Source organism: Neophocaena asiaeorientalis, unplaced genomic scaffold (genome assembly GCF_003031525.2).
Source record: "Neophocaena asiaeorientalis asiaeorientalis breed wild unplaced genomic scaffold, Neophocaena_asiaeorientalis_V1.1 scaffold336, whole genome shotgun sequence".
Taxonomy (NCBI): domain Eukaryota; kingdom Metazoa; phylum Chordata; class Mammalia; order Artiodactyla; family Phocoenidae; genus Neophocaena; species Neophocaena asiaeorientalis.
Window position 1 is genome coordinate 5,016,716 of NW_020174788.1, and position 22,520 is coordinate 5,039,235.

Here is a 22,520-nt window from a genome sequence, read left to right on the forward strand (position 1 = left end):
AGTCTGTGGGTTTAGGATAAAATGCTGGCATTTTGTGGCAGAAGGTCAGGGGCCCCCAGATTGGGCTGTCAATGCATGAAGAAAGAAGAGTAGTATCTGGCCCGGGGTTGATTGGTCTTTCAGAACCTCCCTTCATCTTAACTCTGTTCTAATTGGCTGCAGTCATGGGTAACACCTGGCCACGGCCACTTCAGAACAAGAGCCAGAGGGTAGGGGTGGGGTGGGCTTTTATGGCTGGAGTTCCTGGCAGACGTGAAACCAGCAATACCTTCCTTTCACATGATGCAAACCTTCCTGTCCAGTGAGGCTCAGGCAAAGACTATAGCAAGCCCACCTTTGATGAAATGCCAGCTTAAACATTCTCAGGGGCTCCCATAGAGCAGGCACCCAATGAATGCTTGGTGAAGAATGAATGAAAGTCCAAACGTACGATAAATTTGAAACCTACTAGGAATGGGGAAAGGAATATTCTTGCTATTCATTCATTCATTCACTCATTCACCTGTGAGGGTCTAATATTGCCAAGTACATACTGGACAAAGGGATGCAGCAGAGAATAAGATAGGTTTGGTCCTTGTTTTCAAGTTACTTAAGGTTTAGTGAGAAAGGTCCATATTACCCACATAACTATAGAGCAAAGTAGGTAGAACCAAACCTGAATCTGGAACTCAGGGAAGGCTCCCAGTGGAAGCAAGGAAGCTGAAAGAAGAGGAGGCTTTGGCTGGGTGAAGAGTGCAGGGAAGAACTCTAACTGGAAAGCACACGTGCTCGGAGATTCTGAATCAGAGTGACAGAGGGTGGTGAACCAGAGGAAATGTGTGTACACATCAACCTGGATTCAAACCTCAGCTCTGCCACCACCTAGCTGTGTGACTGCAGGCAAGCTACTCAACCTTTCTGTGCCTTGGCATCTTTTACTGCAAAATAAGAATCATTATAGCATCTATCTCATAGGGATTAACTGCATTAATCGTTATCAAATTCTTAGGACAGTGCCTGGTACATGATAAGTACTCACCTAGAGTACTCTAGAGTCTGTTTGCTTTTCTGTCTTAAAAAAGGGACAAGTAAGGAAGTGAGGACTGAACCTTTCTAGTTACATATTACCCCAACCTCCTGCTTCTAAGCTGGTAGTGGCAAGGGGGTTCCATGCTCTGGAAGAGCAATTGCAGCTGCTGGCTTGCATATCTGAAATAACCCACTGACTGAGCATGGAAAGGGCCTTTCCAAATCAGCCAAGGTGTGCATGGCTGGCAAGAGCAAAGGATGCAAACACCCAGTGATTGAGATGAATGGAGTGGCTTCTCCCTTAGAATGAAGGGAGCCAATGTGGCTTCGAAAATTTTGTTTTGGTACCTCTGGACCACAGAGAGAGGCAGGAAAACCAGAACTGTAAGTTGCACATCTGGAAAGGTCCTTTTGATCATTTAGTCCTTTTGAAAACCCTTGAACAAAGCTGGAACAAATTGAGACCCTCAAAAAAATAGAATTTTTTTTTTGCAAAGGATAATGAGTCAGTGGCAGAGTTGGGATGAGACCCCAGGCTTCTGCTGCGCTCAGTGTTGTAAAACTTGATATAAATTAACTCACTTTATCTTGTGAGGTATGCCTTAATATTCCCACCTACAGATGAGGAAACTGAGATACAGAGAGGTGAGATGACTTGCCCAAGGTCACACGGCTAGTAGGTGACTGAGTGAAAATTCAAACCCAGGCAGTTTCAGAAGAAAAGGAGTTTATTTCTGAGCTTTCTCAGTTATAATACCAGGCCTGAGAGTCACCAAGGTTTCTTTGATTTGGGCAGTGTGACCCAATGGACAACAAACCTAATCTTTGGAATTAGAGAGATTTGAGTTCAAATTCCAGTTTTAGCCACATGACCTTGGAAAACTTTCTTCAGCAACTTAGACCTCCTTTTCCTCTCTCGTAGAATGAGAATATAATCTCACCTTTCTTGGACGGATGCAGAAACTCTCAGTTCTCTAGAATGGATTATTCTAGAGCATGGGATGTGACTGCAAAGAGTAACATATACTCAGCCTTGCCCTTGCCTGATGGGATGCTTGGACCACGTAGGAAGTGAGCATCCTTTGGGGTCTGGGACTTGATTTTCTACCCATCCATTTCCTCTTCCCTTCCAGAGGCTCTCTGCAGTGTAAGCTCTGGTGATCCTAAAGTAAGCCGTGTGTTCTCACTGCTACAGAAGAGTGAGGTGAAACCGAGGGAGAGAGGGAAGGCTGTGTGGGAGGGAGAAGAGGACACTGGGATGGACTCCATCAGTGAGGGGTGACTCTGAGAGGGGCAGGGGGAGTGGGGAGGGAGTGCTTCTCAACCTCTCTGTCTCCTATTTCTATATGTTTCTTTCTCTTACACACACACACACACACACACACACAGAGGAAACTGAGAGGCAGCATTGAGGTAAAAGAAGCCACAAAGAACAGAACAAACAATTGCTCCAAATCCCAGCCCGGCTCTCCTGTTCAACTTCTGAGTGACTTCAAACAGGTTATGTCCCTTCTCTGGGTCTTAAGTGCCTCTTTTACAAAATGCAGGAGGGGTTGGGTGAGACGAGCTCCTGGGGACCCTTCAACTCTGGTTGTTTGGGATTCTTCAAGCCAGCGCAAAGGCACACTCTTCATAGGACTACTGGCTGCGTGGATGCACCGTCATGATCCTTCCCAGAAACCTGCAGCCTCCAGGGGCCTCTCGAGCCTCTGACCGCCAGGCTCTGGCAGTTGGGGTGGAAGTTTATGGGGCTTGCATTACTTTTTTCACACAAGATTTTTCTCTGGCATCCTTTTAAAAATTTATTTACATGTTCCAACTGAGCTGGAAGACAAAGCCAAGTTGCTTCCAGGACAAAAGTAAAACCGCATGCTTCTTAGTGCTTCTGGTATGAGCTCAGTGCGGTGGAAGGCACACAGACATGCTTGGTTCATGTCTGATGTTCATTTGGCTGGCTGTTAGAACCTGTCCTGTGGGAAGGCATGGGGAGGGGTGGGGACAGGGGGTCGTCCAGGCTGAAGGAGCAAACACCAAGAACAAGCAGGGTAGGCGGTTCCTAATACACTATTCCCTATCGCTAGGTATTATTCAAGCAGGAACCAGCTGGATGGGCTTCTGTTGGGGATGTTGTAGAGGAGATTCTTGCCTTTTATGGGAAGTGGACTAGATGCCCTCTGAGGCCCATCTCTACCTACTCATTTGCATATTCTTAGCTGTATTCATAGTCCCACGAGCCCTGATCTCTGCTTCTTTTAGCATAGACACAGGGAATTTGCCTTTAAGTGTATGTAATAAGTGGGTACCAACATTGTTTATTTCCTGAGAAGTCATTTCACTCACTCATTCATTCATTCAGTGACTTTTTAAAGAACACCGTTACATGCAAGTCACTTTGCCTGGTGAACTCGGAATTCATCAGTGAGAAAGGCAGACATATTCCTTCTTCCAGGAGCTTACAGACAAACAGGGAGGAAGGTATTACATAACTGGGTTTCAGTTGTGGATGAGATTGAGTTTGGCAGGGGGTTGAGGGACCTCAAGGATAGTATCTTGTCCCCAGGTATTTGGTGTTTTCTTTCCCCACTACTACTAATGATGAAGATGATGGTGATGACAATGATTATGATGGTGGACATTGTTAATGTTTACTGAGTGCTTATTTTGGGCCAAATATTACTATGAGCACTTATAAAGTATTATTTCATTTAATTCACATGATAGCCCATGAGGAGGTAGATGATACCACATTCCTTTTTTTACAGATGAGGTAATGAAAACTCAGAGAAGGTAGGTCACTTCACTAATATCACACAGCTAATAAGTATAAAACCAGAATTCAAACTCAGGTCTGTCTGACCCAGAGCCACCCTTCCCAACTACTGCTCCAGCTCCCTAACTAGAGGAACCATACAGGAGCCAGACATGACCGTGGGTGGTATTGAGATGGCATGTGCAGAAGAAAGCGGCCGAGCTTGGCCTTACAGAAGGCAGAGACAGCTTTCTCACCACAGGGGAGCAAGGAGATGAAAGAGCAGTTTCTTCTCAAGACTGATACAGCAAAGCGGTCGCAGCATGGAGCTGGGGGCGTGGATGAGCCGCCACATGGACCAGAACTGCCAACTCTAACATTTCACAGGAGGTCATCTGCATCTACATGGTGGAAATGGCTGACCACCCCGGTCCCCAAACCCCCCAGTAAGACCTGGGATGACCCGTCCTCTGTGTGTTTCCCTCAGCTACTTTGTGCACTAGAAATCACAGTTGTCCCTTGGTATCCATGGGGGATTGGTTAAGGAACCCCTGCAGATACCAAAATCTGCAGATTCTCAAGTCCCTTATATAAAATGGCATAATGGTATTTGCATATAACGTACTCTCATCCTCCCGTATACTGTAGGTCACCTCTAGATTACTTGTAATACCTGATAAAATGTAAATGCTGTGTCAATAGCTAGGAATACAATATAAATGCTATGTAAATAGTTGCCGCTGTGCGGCAAATTCAAGTTTTGCATTTTAGAACTTTCTGGATTTTTTTCCAAATATTTTTGACCGGCAGTCGGTTGAATCCACGGACGTGGAACCCACAGACATGGAGAGCCAACTGTATAATTATAATGAAATTCTATCAGTGTACAGTGGAAAAGGTACCCAGTGGGAGTTTGAGAGCCTGAGTTTGAACTCCAGGTTTATTGCTGCAACTGTAGGCAAGATTTAAACTGAAGCCCTCTTATTGAGAGCCTATGTCCCCCTTGCACCCGTCCCCACCACCCCCATGCTCAGCAGTCACGTGGCACAGTATAAGAACATGGATTTTGGAGTTCTCTAGTCCTGGAGGGGAAGCCCAGCTCCATGACTTTATAAACTTTGTCACTGGAAAACTCACTAATCTTTCTGAACCTTAGTTTCTTCATCTGAAAAATGGGGATAATATTATCAACCTCCAGGACTATTACGGGGATTTAATAGGTAACTGTTTACGTGTATATCATAGTGTCTGGAATGTAGCAGTCATTCAATGAATAATAGTAATCACCATTGTTATTATTGTTGTAGTTACTTATTAGGGGTTTAAGAAATTCTGGTTCAGTGGCTCAGGTTAGCCTGGTCATCCTATTCTTATGATCACATCACTTGGCTTTTGCCAGATTCCTGAGAGCCAGACTCCATTGAGGAGTGCTTGCCTTCCCCCTCTGCAGATCAGTCATGTAACATCTTGGATTCTCAGTTCTCATTTCTATAAAGTGGGGATGAGGAATTCTCCCTTGCTTATGTCATAGGAGTACTGCAAGGTTCAAAACCCAGTGGTGTGATTCATGCCAAAACATCACATGAGCTATATAACTTGATGTAAAAATGAAAGGAGTTGCCGTTATTGTTACTGGTGCCCCAGGAGGCACCATATGGTCCACACAGAAAGACAACCAATATCTTCAGTCCTTCAGTGTTTCTCAAACTGGGGTCTGCTGGACCCTTTATAAATTCTCAGAGGTCTGCTTGTTCTCTACAAGAATTTTTAAATGTTGTGCTTTTTTATTTCAGTGAAAGTCAGATCATCAATATAAACAATCTGATCATTTGTCCCATGCTGTCAGTACTCCTGCTTGCAGTCTCAGTGGACTGAAGAATTTAACCATTGGCTCAGTGTTTCCTAAACTGTGCAGACGCCTTGTAAAGGTCCACATACCTTCCTTTTGAGAAACACCACTTTGTTCTAAGATTTGCGGCTGATGCATCACAGAGATAAAGAGCTATAACTCTGGAGAGCTCTGGCTGGTAGCTGTCTGCTGTGATCACAGTCTCAGAGCAGGGAGTGAAAACCGAGTCAGTGCTGGGCTTGGAGGAGGACTGACAGCCAGACAAGAGAGCTTGGTTCATCAGGGGGCTCCAGGACCCAGGGGCTTCTTTAAGAAATAATGGTAGAGTTCACCAATTTCTGAAAGGCTCAAGTTCACTTTATGGACGTACCAATGCTATGGAATTATAAATATACATCTATCCTACCATATATAAAATATGAATACGTATATCAGCATATATATGCACAGTCATATATATGCATGTATACATACGGACACAACATGTGAATATGTACAGATGGGTAGATTTAGTATATAAAGTTAGGATTCTTCACCTATGCAGAACACTTTAACTTTTTCAAGGCACGGTGGCATTCAGCAACATGTTTGGTTTCCCCAGTGACTCCATGAGCATATAGAATAGGAACTATTATTCCTGATGTGGAAACTGAGGGCTGGAAAATTGCCCAAGGTCACAAAGATACTAGCTGAGGATGGTATCTGGACAAAAAGCATGGCTTTTCTTTTCTGTTCTTTTCTTTATGACTCCCTGTTATAAAGCTCTCCTCTCTGACCCCCAGTCTCCTTCCATCCTCTCTTCTAGCGGCCCTCCAAAGCCAGAAAAACATCCCTCCAAAGTGCTCTGTTACAAGAATGCTGTTGGCTTCTTTGAAGCTCCTGCATTCTGACAGGGACAGAAAGAACTGCAAAATAAAATGTAGCTCCCTCTTTTTGTTAAATCTTTCAAAAGCTTCCTTCCTTAGTTTCTAACTCTTATTACACCCTAATTACAAACACTCTGAAGGAGGGGGTCAGTTCCATGCAGCAGCAGGCTAATTATGTGGCGGAATTTCTAAAAATTGTCATCTTATCAATTGCTTTATTCCTCTGAAGGGGGAAGAAAGACATACAGCACATACTCGACTATGTTTCAGACTGAATTAATTAGTAATTTGAAGCCTAATTATCACCTAATCTATTGGAACATGCAAGTCTTTTGTATTTGGATGCTATATGCAATTTGCATCCTATTAGTTGGCCGTTGTAAGGATTTGAGAGCTCATTAGGTCAGGGGAAAAAAAAAGAATGCAGATCAGAAGGAAACAGACACCCAAAGGGCTGACTTGGTGATGTTGTGACCGAGGGGTCACTTGGCAACAGATGGAGCCTGGCGATGTAATTACCTGAGGTCATTCGGTGGCTTTGAGGCTGCTGATGTGTAATTTCTGTCTTACTCTGGAGAGGTGATTATGCATGCCCCCAACCTTGCTCTGTGTATTCTCAAGCAGCAGGGTGCCCACGTGGTCTGTGCTGAGAGACGTCCTGATGAAGTGGAAAAGGCATTGGGTGCTGCCCACTAACCCTGGTGCCAGGCCTCGCTCTATCACTGACTTGCTGTGTGACCCTGGCCAAGTCATACCATCTTGCTGGTTTGACTACAAGCAAATGTTTCCCTATAAGCAAACGCGACTTAGATACAGCTGACTTCCAAAATCCCTTCTAGGACTAAGGATCTGGGATTCAAGGGGTGTCAAGAGTTTTCTTCCTTATGAAGTCAAAAATTTCATCCTTGCAAATGGTTTTTTTTTTGTCTTTTAAGATTTTTTTTGATGTGGACTAGCGCAGGCTCAGCGGCCACGGCTCTCGGGCCCAGCCGCTCCGCGGCATGTGGGATCTTCCCGGACCGGGGCACGAACCCGTGTCCCCTGCATCGGCAGGCGGACTCTCGACCACTGCGCCACCAGGAAAGCCCTAATGTGGACTACTTTTAAAGTCTTTATTGAATTTGTTACAATACTGCTTCTGTTTTATGTTTTGTTTTTTTGACCGTGAGGCATGTGGGATCTTAGCTTTACAACCAGGGATCAAACACGCACCCCCTGCATTGGAAGGCGAATTCTTAACCACGGGACCTCCAAGGGAAGTCCCTTCCAAATGGTTTTTGAGGGTGAAACTCTTGGTTCCCCAAATATCATTGGACGGCCATTTGCCATTTAAAATGCAAATATCTCTGAGAAAGGTAGCATATATATCTATTAACAGCTGGGCCTAAATTAACCTATCGCAAGAAGTCCTCCTTATTTCCAGTCCTGACCCTGAAGTATTAGGACAGCCAAGGCAAGGAAGTTTTGAAGGGGAAAGAAGGTTAAGCCAGGGATCTGAGGCTGGAGATCCACCCAGAAAGAGAGACAGAGCTTAAGAATTAGGCAAGGTGTTTTAGATCCTGCCATTTTGACCTTTACATATACCCAGCCCCTGTGCCTTTGTTCTATTAGTGACCTTTGTTCCAAAAGCAAGTAGAAAATATCCATCTCTTGTTCAATTAATAATATTACTCACAGGAATAATCAACACAAAATAACATCTCTAAAACTGAGTGATATCATTTGTTATAGACAAAAGGTAAAAATCACACCTTAAAGGAAACACCGAATCATAAAGACAGGCCAGGATAATAAGCTAACTTTGTAGAAAAAGCTATCATTAAGGAAATCTGACAATTGCTCAAACTGGCACATGGCAAAAATTTTTATTTATTAAAATTTGCTGGAAAATAAATAAAATAAAATTCAAAAAAAAATTTGCTGGGAGATGCAACCACTTTGGAAAACAGTTTGGACTACAGTTTTGACTGTTTTGAGTTTCTCAAAATATTAAACATAGAGTTGCCATGTATCCTAGTGATTTGACTCCTAGGTTTATGTTCAAGAGAAAAACTTGTAACAAATGTTCGTAGTAGCATTATTCATAATAGTCCAAAAGTGAGAACAACCCAAGTGTCCATCAACTGACGAATGGATAAACAAAATGGGATACATCCATATAATGGAATGCTATTTGGCAATAAAAAGGAATGAAGTACTGATTCATGCTACAACGTGGATGAACCTTGAAAACATTATGCTAAATGAAAGAAGCCAGTCACAAAGGACCACATATTCTGTGATTCCACTTATATGCAACATCCAGAATACGCAAATTCATAAGGATATAAAGTAGATTTTGCTGATTACCTAAGGCTGGAGGAACTTGTGGGGCGATGGGGAATCACTGCTAATGGGTATGGGTTTCTTTTGGGGGGGTGATGAAAAAGTTTAAAAATGAGATTGTGGTGATGGTTTCACAATTCTGTGAATATATGTAAAACCATTGAATTGTATGCTTTAAGTGGATGAGCTGGATAGCATGTAATTAGCTCTTTAGAAAATAAGACAGGCAAAATAAAATTACATTTGGCTTTGGGAAAAAACTACTAGCAATATCAAACTTCATGATTAAAAAAGTAAGAGGAGCAAAACATGACGCAGGAAAAACAGACTTGTGAAAAACGATGGTCACAAAAGAAAACTCATAATTGTGCATGTTGCTAGGTAAAATTTAACATGTACAAAAAATTATTTTATGAGTCAAGTCTTCATACCATGGAAGATGATTGCACCCAATAAAAATAACTGCAGCACATAAAAATGAAAATAAATTTTTTTTTAAAAGCTTGTCTATGCCACATTAAAAAAGGGAATAAAAACTAAATTGACATAATATTGTTTATGCTGTAAAACTGTTTCTGGTTAAAGATCTGTCAGCGCTAGCATCATTATGATTTAAACATTTATATTTATAAACAGTAAAACTATCACTGGTGTCAAAATGGAGGGTCAAAACCAGTGGGGTCAAAACATTTTGTATCATTCAAAGATGTGGTGATTTTGTTCTTATTGCCAAGTGGCAGAGCTGATTAAAGCTGGAATTGTGATGACTGAGGAAGGCCTGCCCACCAGCAGGGTCTCTTCCGAGGAAGCTTAGAGGTTCACCTTGAGTGTGCTGTGGTTTGACAAGCAGGGATGTGAAGGGGAAAGGGCAAAGCTTGGAAGTGCCCCTCCCACCCACGCCGTTCCCTCCAGCCAGGGACCACAGAAGCAAGCTGGGCCCCAAACACAGAAAGACCCACCATTTGAGAGCCTGCAATGTCCTCTACTCACCAGATTTGCAAGGATATAGTGGTAGCCAATGCCGTTCTTCTCCAGCTTTACAATCTACAAAACACAACGAGAGGGGATGCATTAATCATACTGACAATTAAAGCTACACCACCAATGACCAGCAATTAACACTGAGTACTGAAAATGTGCCCTGTTCTATCCTAAGTACCCAAACTACAATATCACAACCATCCAATGGTGGTGGCATTGCTGATATCCTTGTTTTACAGATGAGGAATTGAGACTTAGAGAAGTCAAATAAACTCTCTGAAGTTACCCAGCTATCAAGTGCAGATGTAAGACCTGACATCAGTTTTGCCTGATTCCAGGGGTAGAGTAGTGGTATCGTAACCCCAAGGTCCAGGCTAAAATGCTCACTTCTTTCCTTCTTCCATAAAGCCTTCCCATACATAGTGGGAATCTTATGTTGTATTGAATTCCTTGTCACTGTTACAACATCATCTGCTGCTTGGGTGGACAGATGGGGGGATGGGTGGAAGGATAGTCAAATGGGTAGGTGGATGATTCCACCCCAGTTCTTGAACTTCAAATCCTTGAATGGACCATATTCAGATACAGTTCCTTCCTTCCCTGAATTTTGTGCCTTCTTCCCTAAACCCGTTGGATACTCAGACATCAATGAGCCATTCAACCCGGAAGCTGGAAGAGAATGTCAGGATCATCTGGTCCGGCCCCTCACTCTACAGATGGGAAGTCCAGGCCAAGAGAGACGAAGTGATGTGCCAGCTCCCACAGCAGTATGGTAGCAGTGTCAGGACAGGGACCTGGCTATTGTGAGCCTTTCCATATGATGCCTGATTCAGAGCCAGGGTCCCCAAACACCCGTCCATCTTCAATGTACAGGCCAACCCTAATCATTGCAGGCAAGAAAATACTTGTAGAAAGAACTACCCAGCGGTTTGCTTGGGCATCCAGACATTCCACCCAGCAAGGAACAGCTAAGACCACAGTCCTTGGTTTAGTCCTAGCTGAGCCTGCAAGTTAACTTCATCTGTTTCTTTATTATTATTATTTTTTAATCGTCAAATTGAGGTTAGTACACCCTGCTCAGTGCCTCTCTCCCCGCACTGTTGCGAGGACGCATAAAACACATGAGAAAATTAAATGCAAGCACACACAATGAATGCTCTGAAACAGTGGTTAGCATGTGAAATTCCAGACTATGGAGTGCCAAGACTTTTGGGATGATAGTTTTACTATACTTTTTCATTTTCTTGTCAAATGATTTTTTGCTCTTTCAACAATGAGTTACCTTTATGAGAAACCTATTCAGCTTCTAAAAAGCACAAAATAGCAAATAGAAGATAGTTTGAAACCCAGTGCATCCAGGCAATGGATAAGAATAGTCCCTGCAGGATGAAAGTACAGGTTGAAACATAGGAAACAGCCAATAATTAATGACTTTTGACCAATAAAAATCAGTAATTTCATATGGTTTGACCTAACACAAACCGTCCAACCCATGTGCTCACCTACCTACCTGATGGCCTAGCTTCCCTTTCACAAACATTTATTAAATGCTTACTATCTATCAAGCGCTGTGCTGGAGATATAGTGGAAAGTGAAACAAGCATGGTGCTTGCTGTCCTGGAGGTCACAGTTTACTGGGAGGAGACCCATACTTAAACAGATGAAGAGATACAGGTACACAGGGTTACAAACTGAGAAAGTTGTTATAAAGGTAATGTACACTTGGAGTCCACTGCCTCACTCACCCCATGTCTTCAAAGCTCATTTCCACTGGATTGCCTTAATTCACAATCTTTGTGTCTGGAATGCCCTTTCCCATTCTCTCTAACTATTCATAACCTTTATGGCTGATCTCTAATCCCAACTACTCTGTAAAGCCTTCTCTGTTTAATTAATTCACTCAACAAATATTTATTGAACATGGGCCACATGCCAAGCTCTACGCTATGTGCTAGGGACAAGCTATGAACAAATGAGGCAAGATCCCCAGGCCCTCACTGAGCTGAGTTGACACTTTAGCAGGGAGCCAGATGGTAAATATATAAACAGATAAATGAACAAGATTTCAGCAGGTGAAAAGCACTTTGAAGACAATACAACAGGGTAAGGTGATGGATGGCCTGGTCCTGGTGTCCCTCATCCATCTCTAACTCATTCTGAACTTAATGACTGTATTACATAATTAAGTGTCATATATATTGATAAAGCATTATATTCTAATCACCCTGTTCCCTGCTCACAAACCTTCACTGGCTCTCCACTGTTTACAGAATAAACCCCAGACTCTTTGGGGTGGTTTCCAAACGTGGTCACAATCATGGGTTCATCTCCTTTTCATTGCCTTCCAGTAAACAATTGACATCCTCCACTTGGCCTCTTAAGCCCCTCTGTGAACCTTGGCCCCTACGTGCCCTCTGGGCCTCCCTCCAGCTTAAAGGCTCTTTTCCAGTCAAAGGCTACCTGTAGATATCTAGACCCATCTCACATTTGGGATCTTAGAGCATTCATTGATTCCCTATTCTTCGCATTCATTCAAAAACTATTTACTGAATACCTACTAGGTGCCAAGCACTGTTCAAGGCACTGTGGATGCAGCAGGGAAGAAAACAAAACAGAAATCCTAATAGAGCTTATATTCCAGTCGGGGCACTAGAGACTGAGACAAGCAGTTAATTCCCTATTTGGAATTCGGAATCATTGTCTTCCTCCTCAGGTTAGGCAGAACATTTGTGTTCGACTGAAAAGATCCCAATTACTGAATTGGGATAGTCTAGGATGATGCTAAGATGTCAGAATGCAAATCAGAAGATGTAACTTTTAGACTCACGGTCATTGTCACTAACTAGTTGTCTGAACTCCAGACAAATCATTCAACCAATATGACCGTCAGTCATCCCATGTGTAAAGTATGAATGCAAATGGTAGATCAGGTGATTTGTAAGATCCTTTCAGCATTTGGTCTGACTTTTCAGAATAGCAGAATCCAACGATTAAAAAGTTAATACACTGCAATCTAAAATATTCACGCAAACAAGTTCCTTCCTTCCCAAGCACAAGTTTGTCCTTCGACAGAGGGAGTAGCTATAGACAGCACATGTGCTGAAAGTTGCAGTTTTAAAAGGTTGGACCCTGTAGCCCGACCAAGATAGTTTTGACTTCCTGCTTTCCTTCTATGTGAAATCCCAGGCAAGTGTAATGTCTTGTTTCTTCATTTATAGAATAGGGGGTCTAATAGAAGCTGTTTTTATAGAGATGATGAGAGGATTAAGTGGAATTATACATGGCAAGAGCTTGGCATAGTGTGTGGTATATGGTAAGCACTCAGAAAATAGTACCAACAGCTTTATCTTTACTATGGAATAATACAGCAGGAGTCATCAGTCTTTAAGAATACCAACTTATCATTCAACACTTTCTCTACCTCCTATCTCATCTAATCTTTTTATCAGCCTTGTAGAACAGGGGCCTTCATTCCTATTTTACAGATAAGTACACTTATGCCAAAGAGGGAGTGACTCAAGAAAGCAGTATCATACCCACAACAACTTGAATGAATCTCCGGGGGATTATGCCCAATGAAAAAAGCCATACCCCAAACATTACATACTATGTAATCCCATTTATATCACACTCTTAAAATAAGAAAATCACAGAAATGGAGAACAGGTTAGAGAGTGCCTGAGGAAAGGGAAAAAAGAGAGGGAGAGAGGGAAGCCAGATGAGGACAAAAGGGCAACACAGATGATCTTTATGGTGATGGAAACGTTCTGTACCTCGAAGGTATCAATGTCAATGTCAATTTCCTGCTTGTGATATTTCACTGTAGTTGCTATAGTTTTCTAAGATGTTACCATTGGGATAACTGGATATGTGGTACATGGGATCTCTCTGTATTATTTCTTACACACGCATTTGAATTTGTATCTCAAAATTAAAAGTTTAACTAAGAAAACAAAGCAAAACAAAAGAAAACCAGTACCAGTTGGCACTATGAATACCTAAAATAGGTAAATCCTTACATATATCACTTTCTGTGGGGCCGGATCTATTCTAAGTGCTTTACATGTATACACAGATTCTTCTAACCCTCACAAGAGCTCTCTAAAGTAGTTATTATCATCACTATTATTATTATGCCCATTTTACGGATCAGGAACCTGGCCCAAGCTCACAGAGCTAGCAAATATTAGAGCTGGGGATGTGAATCCCAGGCAGTCTAGCTCCAGGGTCTCTACTTTGAACCAGTACTCTATTCTGCTTTACTTAACTAGAATTCCAGTCCCATGACTCCAGCTCAAAAAACTCCCATCTCAATGGAAACAATTTTTTGCTGGTTTCTCTCTCTGAGAGGGAAGCCATATCCGCACTTGGTAAAGCAGAACACAGAGTTAACGCCTCAAAGGACCCCTGACTTTCAAAATCTCTCCTATTCAGTTCCCGAGGCCTCTGAGCAATTGCTGAGCCGGTGCTGAGATTCCCTGTGGGAGCCCCAGGGGTCTTGAGGGCCATTAACAAGCTCTGTCATGTTGTCAAGTACTTAAACCTGCCATCTTTACTCGTATAGCACTGTTCAGAAACGATTGCAAAATCTACTTCCTTGCTAGCGCATCTGAATACACAAATGTAATTTAAAAAGACAAGTGCCCTATCCAATGACACACGCTTTACTTCTGAGAACTGGAGGAACCATGGCTTAGAGATGTCTGGCTAAAGACTGCTGAGATCACAGTGCCCTTTCTTGGAGCGGACAATCAATTAGTTGCTCAGACACATGGATGTGTTCCAGGAAAGGGAGATGCCTCCTTGGACTCAAAACTGGTCAGTGGGCCAAATGGATGAGAAACCAAATGCTAGACCAGTGGGGAACAGAACTCAGAGCTAAGCCAGGAATCTGGCTCTACAGGTTGTGATAGCAGTTTACAAACTCTACAATGCAGTGTATTTTGCTTTTTAACAAGAAAAGGAAGCACTGGAGGTAAGTTTTTGGTTAACTGATCCGAGAACCATTTGACGTCCTGCGTGAAGGCTCCCACTGTTTGCGCTATTTCGTAACATGGCAGAATTAAACTGTATGAATTACAGAATGTGAGAAGGCAGGCCTCTGGTTTCACCTAGTCAGGAACTCTCTTTGTAACACCAAAGGCAAATGGTCACCCCGCTCGCTCATGAGCTGTCTCCCACGCCCACCCTGAGGGCACTTTGCTGCACTCACTACCTGGCCCAGGATAGCACTGAGGCGCTCGGATTCACAGTCCACCACCACCAGCCTCTCCTTTTTCTTCTCCAGGTCCTGGAAGAGCATCCGGTATCCCTCCTCTGTGGTTGTCAAAATGTTGACGGCTGTCACCTGCCAGTTCTTCTCGGCCGCTGTGTCTAGGACTTTCTGCAGGACGGACAGACCTGGAGGTCGGGTGAGTAGGACAGAGAGGTGGCAGTCAGGATCCACAGGCATCACCCCACTTCCGCCAACCCCGCTCCTCCACTAAACTCAGCTCCAGCTTGCTCTTTGCAAGTCTGAGCTCACCGAGGTCAGGTTCTGCGTCTGTTTTGTGTTTCTGTTTGCAGAACATAGCACGCAATAGAGTCAGTGATTAAACATCGAATCTGAGGCTCAAGTCCTGATGCTACAATATACTAGTTAAATGATCTTGTACGGACTAATTCACCTGGCTACAATTTAGTGTCTTCAGTAGTAAAAGGGTGATGTTAATAATGTCCACCTCGCACTGTCATCATGAGGATTGAATGAGAATGTCTCCAGCATGGCAAGGGTTTTATAGACATTGATTACTATTAGGTGTTTAGCAACTGCTGAATAAATGTGCTAATGTGATATCTAAACAGCACCTAATAATTGTCAACCACGTTTACGAATGTTCAGTATACCTCAGTACCTAGTGCTTTGCCTGTCACACAGTAGGTATTCAATCAATGTGTACTGAATTAAGCTACTCTCTTCTCATTTATAGCTAAATGATAGAGGAATCCATTACTCAATACTGCTTTGTTTCATCTTTGGGACGTAGATGGTGTATTAGTTTCCTACTGCGGCTGTAACAAATTATTGTAAACATAGTGGCTTCAAACAACACATTTATCATCTTATACTGCCAGAGGTCGGTTGTGTGGAATGAATCTCCTTGAGCTAAATTCAAGTTATTGGCAGGGCTGTGTTATTTTCCGGAGGTTCGAGTGGAGAAATTGTTCTTGCCTTTTCTTTTTTTTTTTTTTTTGCGGTACGCGGGCCTCTCACTGTTGTGGCCTCTCCCATTGCGGAGCACAGGCTCCGGACGCGCAGGCTCAGCGGCCATGGCTCACGGGCCCAGCCGCTCCGCGACATGTGGGATCCTCCCGGACCGGGGTACGAACCCGTGTCCCCTGCATCGGCAGGCGGACTCTCAACCACTGCGCCACCAGGGAAGCCCTCTTGCCTTTTCTGATTCTGGCGGATGCCCACTCTCCTTGGTGTATAGCCCCTTCCAGCTTCAAAACCAGCAGTGACTGGTTGAGTCTCTCACATTATACTCTGGCCCTGACTCTTCTGCCTTCAACTTGCACACTTAAGGACCCTTGTGATTACACTGAGCTCACCCAAATAATCCAGGATAATCTCTCTGTTTTTTTTTTTTTAATTAATTAATTTATTTGTTTTTATTTTTGGCTGTGTTGGGTCTTCATTCCTGTGCGCGGGCTTTCTCTAGTTGCGGCGAGTGGGGGCTACTCTTCCTTGTGATGTGCCGGCTTCTCATTGTCGTGGCTTCTCTTGTTGCAGAGCACAGGCTCTAGGTGCATGGGCTTCAGTAGTTGTGGCTTATGGGCTCTAGAGCACAGGCTCAGTAGTTGTGGTGCGTGGGCTTAGTTGCTCCGCGGCATGTGGGATCCTCCTGGACCAGGGCTCGACCCCGTGTCCCCTGCATCGGCAGGCAGATTCTTAACCACTGCGCCACCAGAGAAGCCCATCTCTCTGTTTTAAGGTCAGTCGATTAGCAACGTTAATTCCATCTGTAACCTTAATCCCTCTTGCCATTTAACATAACATATTCACAGGTTCCAGGAATTAGAACACAGATGTCTTTGGCTGAGAGGGGAAGGTCATTATTCTGCCTGCAACAGATGGTTATTTCATATTTCACTCTTGCATTATTCATCAATCTTTTGCACATATATCATTTCTGTCTTCCAATAACATTGCTAATCCCTCCCATAGTGACCAGTATGGTGCCTGGCATAAAGAATCATCTGTAGATTGATTCTGTTGTTTCTTCCTTTTTTTTTTTTTTTTTTTTTTTTAAAGTATAAGGTCGGTGTGCTTAAGTCTCACATTTACTGAAAGTTTACTATGTGTCTGGCATTGCCCTGTTAGCTTTCCTGTCTTCAATTCACTTAATTCTCTGAGGTAGGTACCGTTATTATCCATGTTTCACAAATGTGGAAATGGAGGTTCAGAGAGATTTAGTCATTGGCTCAAGGCCGCACAGCTAGCAAATGGCAGAACTCTGAGTTCAGAGTTGTGAGGTAGGCGGAGCCCCTTTGAGTATGGGCGCTTTGCTGACTGACCCCAGAGATGATCCTCTATAATGAAAGTTACATTTTTCTGTCTATGCCACTTCCAGACCTCAAGCCTCATTATGCCACAAAACTGACCTGAAATAGCCCTTCTGCAGGTCATCCTCATAATGGCTGCTTGTCTGAGAAGGGAAATCATTAAAATAGAGAGAAGGGAAAATTGAAGAAAATAGAGTGCTTCTGGCCTCTCCTGCCAGCTAATTCTCATTGAATAAGGCCTGCTTAACTCTTCCTGAAAAACCATTTCACAAAGCACTCTCCTTATTCAAAAGTCTTCGAAGCCTCCCTAAAGGCAAATTTCTATAAAACCTCCTTTTTGCTCAGGGCAAAATTCCTGTGCCTCACTTTCCAGACCTTGTATGATCCATTTATTTATTTACAACAATAATGACTGAGTTCTTACAGGACTATTTAGTATACCAGGGGAAGGTAGGACAGTACAACAGAAGCAACACAGGAGTTAGAAAAAAGGAAGAGAGTTTCCATTTAGAAGGTCAGGAAATAGAGAAAGTGGTGTTCCAGTAGGTTGCAAAAGAAAGGAAGAATTTGCATATGTAGATTTGGGAAGGGAAGTGCCTCCCAGAAACTGGAATTGTTTGAGTCAAGATGCAGAGAAGAAAAAAGTATTGGAAACATTTAGAAAATGGAGTGGAAAATTCAAAATTTAGGTGGAGGCAGAATTAGAAAGGCCTGGGAAGGTTGATGTTGATGCTGGTGGTGATGATGACAGCGGTTTACATATATAGAAGACCCTGCACATTGATTATGTTGTAGGCACTGTACAGGCCCTTTCTAGTCATTGTCTCATTCAGTCCTCACAACTGTATGATGTAGAGACTGGTTTTATCTTCATTACAGAGATGAAAAAACGAAGGAATAGAGAATTTTATCCCCATTACAGAAGTGGTCAAACTGAGGCAGAGAGAGCTTGCCCAAAGTCAAACAGCTGGAGAGGAGGGAACATAGAATTCAGATCCAGGTCTGCCTGACTCCAGAATCTATGCTTCTAAAAGCCATGTCATGAGCCATGAGCCATGAGCCATTCAACTGAGGTCCTTGGACTTTGAGTCTGGGCTCAGGAGCCATGGAAACTTGGTAAGCTGTAGAGTGACATGGGGTGTTAAGACGGTTATTCTCTCAAAGCACGTGTTTCCACATGTGAGTTATAGATTAGTTACCAAAAATTCAGTTCACAGACATAAAACATTTCTGGATCATTCCTCCATGATCCCTGCCTTTCAAGAAGGCAGAGAGGCACCATTATTCTTCCTGCTGATAATTTTCTCTTCATCCCTCCACAGTCCCCCTCCCCTGGCTTACCCCGGTCAGCATCATAAATGTAGACAAATTTTTGCCACTTGTAATGGTCGATGATACTGATGAGGGCATCCTGCAGCTCGGGACGCAGCTGAAGGACAAACTGGTTGGATGTGTCAACAGGAAAGCTCGGTGTAATGAAGCAGACGTGGAGGGCCCCGCAGAAGGAGGTCAGCATGTTGACAGTCCTCCGTTCATAAAACCCAAAGATGGCATAGACTCCTTTAGAGAACTGGGAACAGACTGGAAGAGGAGAAGAGAAAAATTAATGGATAGAAGATACTGCAAACATGCTGTCAGGTGGCTCTAAAAGTAAATCATCCACTAGTCTATCCATCCAACCCATCATCCATCTGTTATCTAGCCATCCACCCATCCAACAAATCCATCACTCCATTCTTTCAACCCACCAATCTGTCCAACTGTCCATCCATTTTACCCATCTCTGCATCCATTCACCCAATCATCTGTCCAACCCACCCATCCATCTGTCGAATCCAATGTTTATTAGGTACCGATTTATTAGGTACCGATTTATTAGGTACCGATTCCATGCCAAATGTTGTCGTGGTTATTAATTATAAATGTACGCAAAGCTGTTTTGTATGCTCTTTCACTTTATCTGTACAATGCCTTTATTAAGGTAGGAAAAGGATGGCTGGGTCATTTTTTAAAGGGGAAAACCAAGGCTCAGAAAGTTAAAGAACATGTCCAAGGTAGCACAGCTAGACCATATCTGAGTTAGGCAGGTATCTTGAACCCAGTCCAGTGATCTGTCTATGACACTGCCCATCACGTCAAGGCAAAGCATAAGATGCCTTAGGAAGAAGGTCTGTCAGCTTGCTGCTGATACACGTTTAAGAAAGCAAGACTTTCCCAGCCAGCCCTTAGTTTTCCGTGTACATTTCTCTGCTGATGTTCGTCTTGTGTTTGTACATCCTCCTGGCTGATTTTTCAGCCCCCCGCCCCGCAGTTTATCAGCCTCGCTAGTAGCTTAGCTGTGAGCATCCCCACAGGAGCTATTTTGTAAGATCCCAGTGCAGTTACCAGTACTGGTTTGTGTTCGGTTACGCTGCTGGTTAGAATATAATGCTAAAAAGTTAGCCCCAAGGTTATGGGGCTAAGTCCAGGTAATTCAGCTACTAAACTTCATTATAATATGTGATACAGGATAAGGGTTCATAGACTTTGCCCCAGTCAAGTGATCAACCCCAACGCCAACCCCAGTGCCTGAAAATTACCATCTTGATGTGGACGGTGAGACAGACGAGTCATCCTCACCGCAGTAACCGTGTTTTAGGGTGCTCTGCCATATATGGTCAGCTGTTTAGTTCTCATCACAGCCCTGTGACTTTGGTATCAGCAATTTTCTTATAAGACGATAATGTTGATATTCCTAGATCCTCTGCTCTCTTTACTGTATCCCCTGCTTCCGTGACCCCGTGCTGCCTTTGTAGATGGGCTCTCAAATTACGCTCCATGAACACTGCCCAGATGTGTTCCATGAACGTTAGCCCCGCAGAATGCTCCCTAACAAAGAAAAGGCTTCTTTGCTCAGAGAAATTTGGGAAATGGTGCAAACCCCGTCCTCCTCTTGGAGTTTCAAACTGCATACCAGCTACATAAAAGATTGAGAGGAATCTTGTTCAACGTTAACACGGATTTTCTCAAATCCATACGCCCCCAGGACCCTTTGTTGGTGAATACTTTATAACATGTTACTGATTCACTGGGCCACGCTGCGCTAAAGAATGCCGTTAGCCGCTGGGACCCAGTTGCCTACTGAGTCTCAGTCCTCAGTCAGTCCCTAGACCCTCCCTTCATGTCCCTGAAAGATAATCTTTTAAAGACTGTAATGGAAGCATACAAGTCATCTGTCTAACTTCCAGGGTAACCCAGCATACCATCTACAGGAAACCTGGCAGGTGCCCTTTATTGTGTGTGTGTGTGTGTAAATTTAGTTTTTATTGTATATTGGAGTATAGTTGATTTACGATGTTGTGCTAGTTTTAGGTGTACAGCAAAGTGATTCAGTTATACATGTACATATAACCATTCGTTTTCAGATTCTTTTCCCATATAGGTCAGTACAGAATATAGAGTTCCCTGTGCTATAGGGAACAAGTAGATCCTTGTTAAGTGTCTATTTTATATGTAGTAGTGTGTATATGTTAATCCCAACCCCCTAACATCTGCTTGCATACTGAATTACTGGGCATGCACTGCTTCTCAAGGTGCCCAGTCCATTGACTGACCACTCTTTGAAACCAGTACCCCATATGCCTGCTCTTAACCCACTCCACGGCCCTCCTGGTAGCCAAAGGTGGCCCTCACGGACTTCAGCTTTATGGCATTTGGTTTTCAGTAGTGATGTTCATCCTCCACCTAGAAACCAGAGGGATCCTTTTAATTAAAAAAAACCCCCAAAGAACAAAGAAAACACACTGTTTCCCTTCCTTGTGCAAAAACCTCTTACAAATTTTGAGGTTTCCCACGTCACACAGGGAAAATCTCCAAGCATCTGACCATGACTCAGAGGCAGAGTGACCTGTCCCTTTGCCCCCTCCTGCCCCACACCGCTGCCCTCGCTCCCTGCTTAACCACCTGGCCTTTGTTCTGTGCCTCCGGCCTCCACACTTGTTCTGCCCTGGAGACTCTGCGCTCCACCTGCAGTGCTCTTCCCTTACTTCTCTGCAATGCTCACTCCTTTTCAGCAATTTTATCTCAAATCTCACCTCCTTGAACAGGACTTCCTTCGTCACCTCTTCTAAATAGTGATTCCACCCTCCCCTCAACCCTCTATAAGTCTCTATCACATCCCCCTGTCTTATCTTTCATGCTTGAATTATTATTATTTGAAGGTGTTTTCTTTTTTTTACTTGTATGTATCTGTGACTGTTCCGGTCAGTGTTAATTCCCTAAAACAGGGGTCTCATTTATGCCCCAAAGCCAGCATAACGCCTGGGACATGGTAGGTGCTTAGTAAATGTTTGTTGAATGAATGATGAGTGCTTGACGAGAGCACTGCACTAGGGAATGAGGAGGAACTGTTGGACCACCCTGGACCTCTTCCTCCCCTGTTCTGGGTAGGCGTCTCCTGAAGTAGCTATTTATCCTTCACTACTCGCACTCTTTTCTCTTTCACGCTAACGAGGACGCTCCAGCCACTTGCAGCCGACAACAGGTGCTGTCTTTAAGTGTCTATTGTAATTGCTGGAATCAAGATTTCCATAAATATGGATTTCTCCACCAGGAAGCATACACTGTATATTATTCTCCCTGTGTTAGATATAGATTTGTCAAAAAGCACACTCCATCTTACCGGGTGAGGTGTGTATGGCGAGCACATGAACCCCGTTAGCATATTATAATATGCTCTCTGCGGTATTTTTAGGATCTTTACTTTCCATGCTGCAATGAAGTATTATCTGGGGGGATATAAATCTCATGTTCCCGATCTATTCCCTGACGACATCTACTTGGTTTCACACCTTTAGTTGGGTCTCTGGGGCCCTCGTGGACAGTGTTTCTTGCTGAAACTTTAGAAGTAGAGGAGGAATGGGTAAGATGGGGTAGAAGAAATGGGCACAGATAGGCACGATCGAATCCTTACACACACGGAGGCCAGGATGTTTCCCCCGTCCTTGAATTATCTCCCTATCTTTCCCTTTTGCAGATCTCTTTTCCCTTAAATTGAGTGTGTTATCTTCTAAGGCTAAGCGGGTACGTTTAACCAGAGCTCCCTAAAAGAGCGTGGGTTGGAGGTAGCCTGGCCTGGATTTACTCAAGCGGACCCTGGTCCTCCGAGTTGCTCAGCATTTGACCTTCAGTCTGGCTCCTCATTTCAGCTAAGCCTGAG

The 22,520-nt window shown here is 43.5% G+C and overlaps 1 protein-coding gene across 3 annotated transcripts in view; it reads right to left on the reverse strand.

Annotated features, from left to right (window-relative positions):
* GRIA1 (glutamate ionotropic receptor AMPA type subunit 1) overlaps window positions 1–22,520 on the reverse strand; it is a 302,566-nt gene that overhangs the window by 122,352 nt on the left and 157,694 nt on the right. For 2 of the 3 annotated variants that reach the window (XM_024760130.1, XM_024760131.1), the window contains exons 3-5: window positions 18,665–18,904; window positions 14,994–15,178; window positions 9,788–9,841 (exon numbers count right to left, since the gene is read on the reverse strand). In XM_024760130.1, coding sequence (XP_024615898.1) covers window positions 9,788–9,841; window positions 14,994–15,178; window positions 18,665–18,904 — 479 coding nt within the window. The remainder of the gene's footprint in view (window positions 1–9,787; window positions 9,842–14,993; window positions 15,179–18,664; window positions 18,905–22,520) is intronic. The other variant, XM_024760133.1, reaches the window with a different exon arrangement.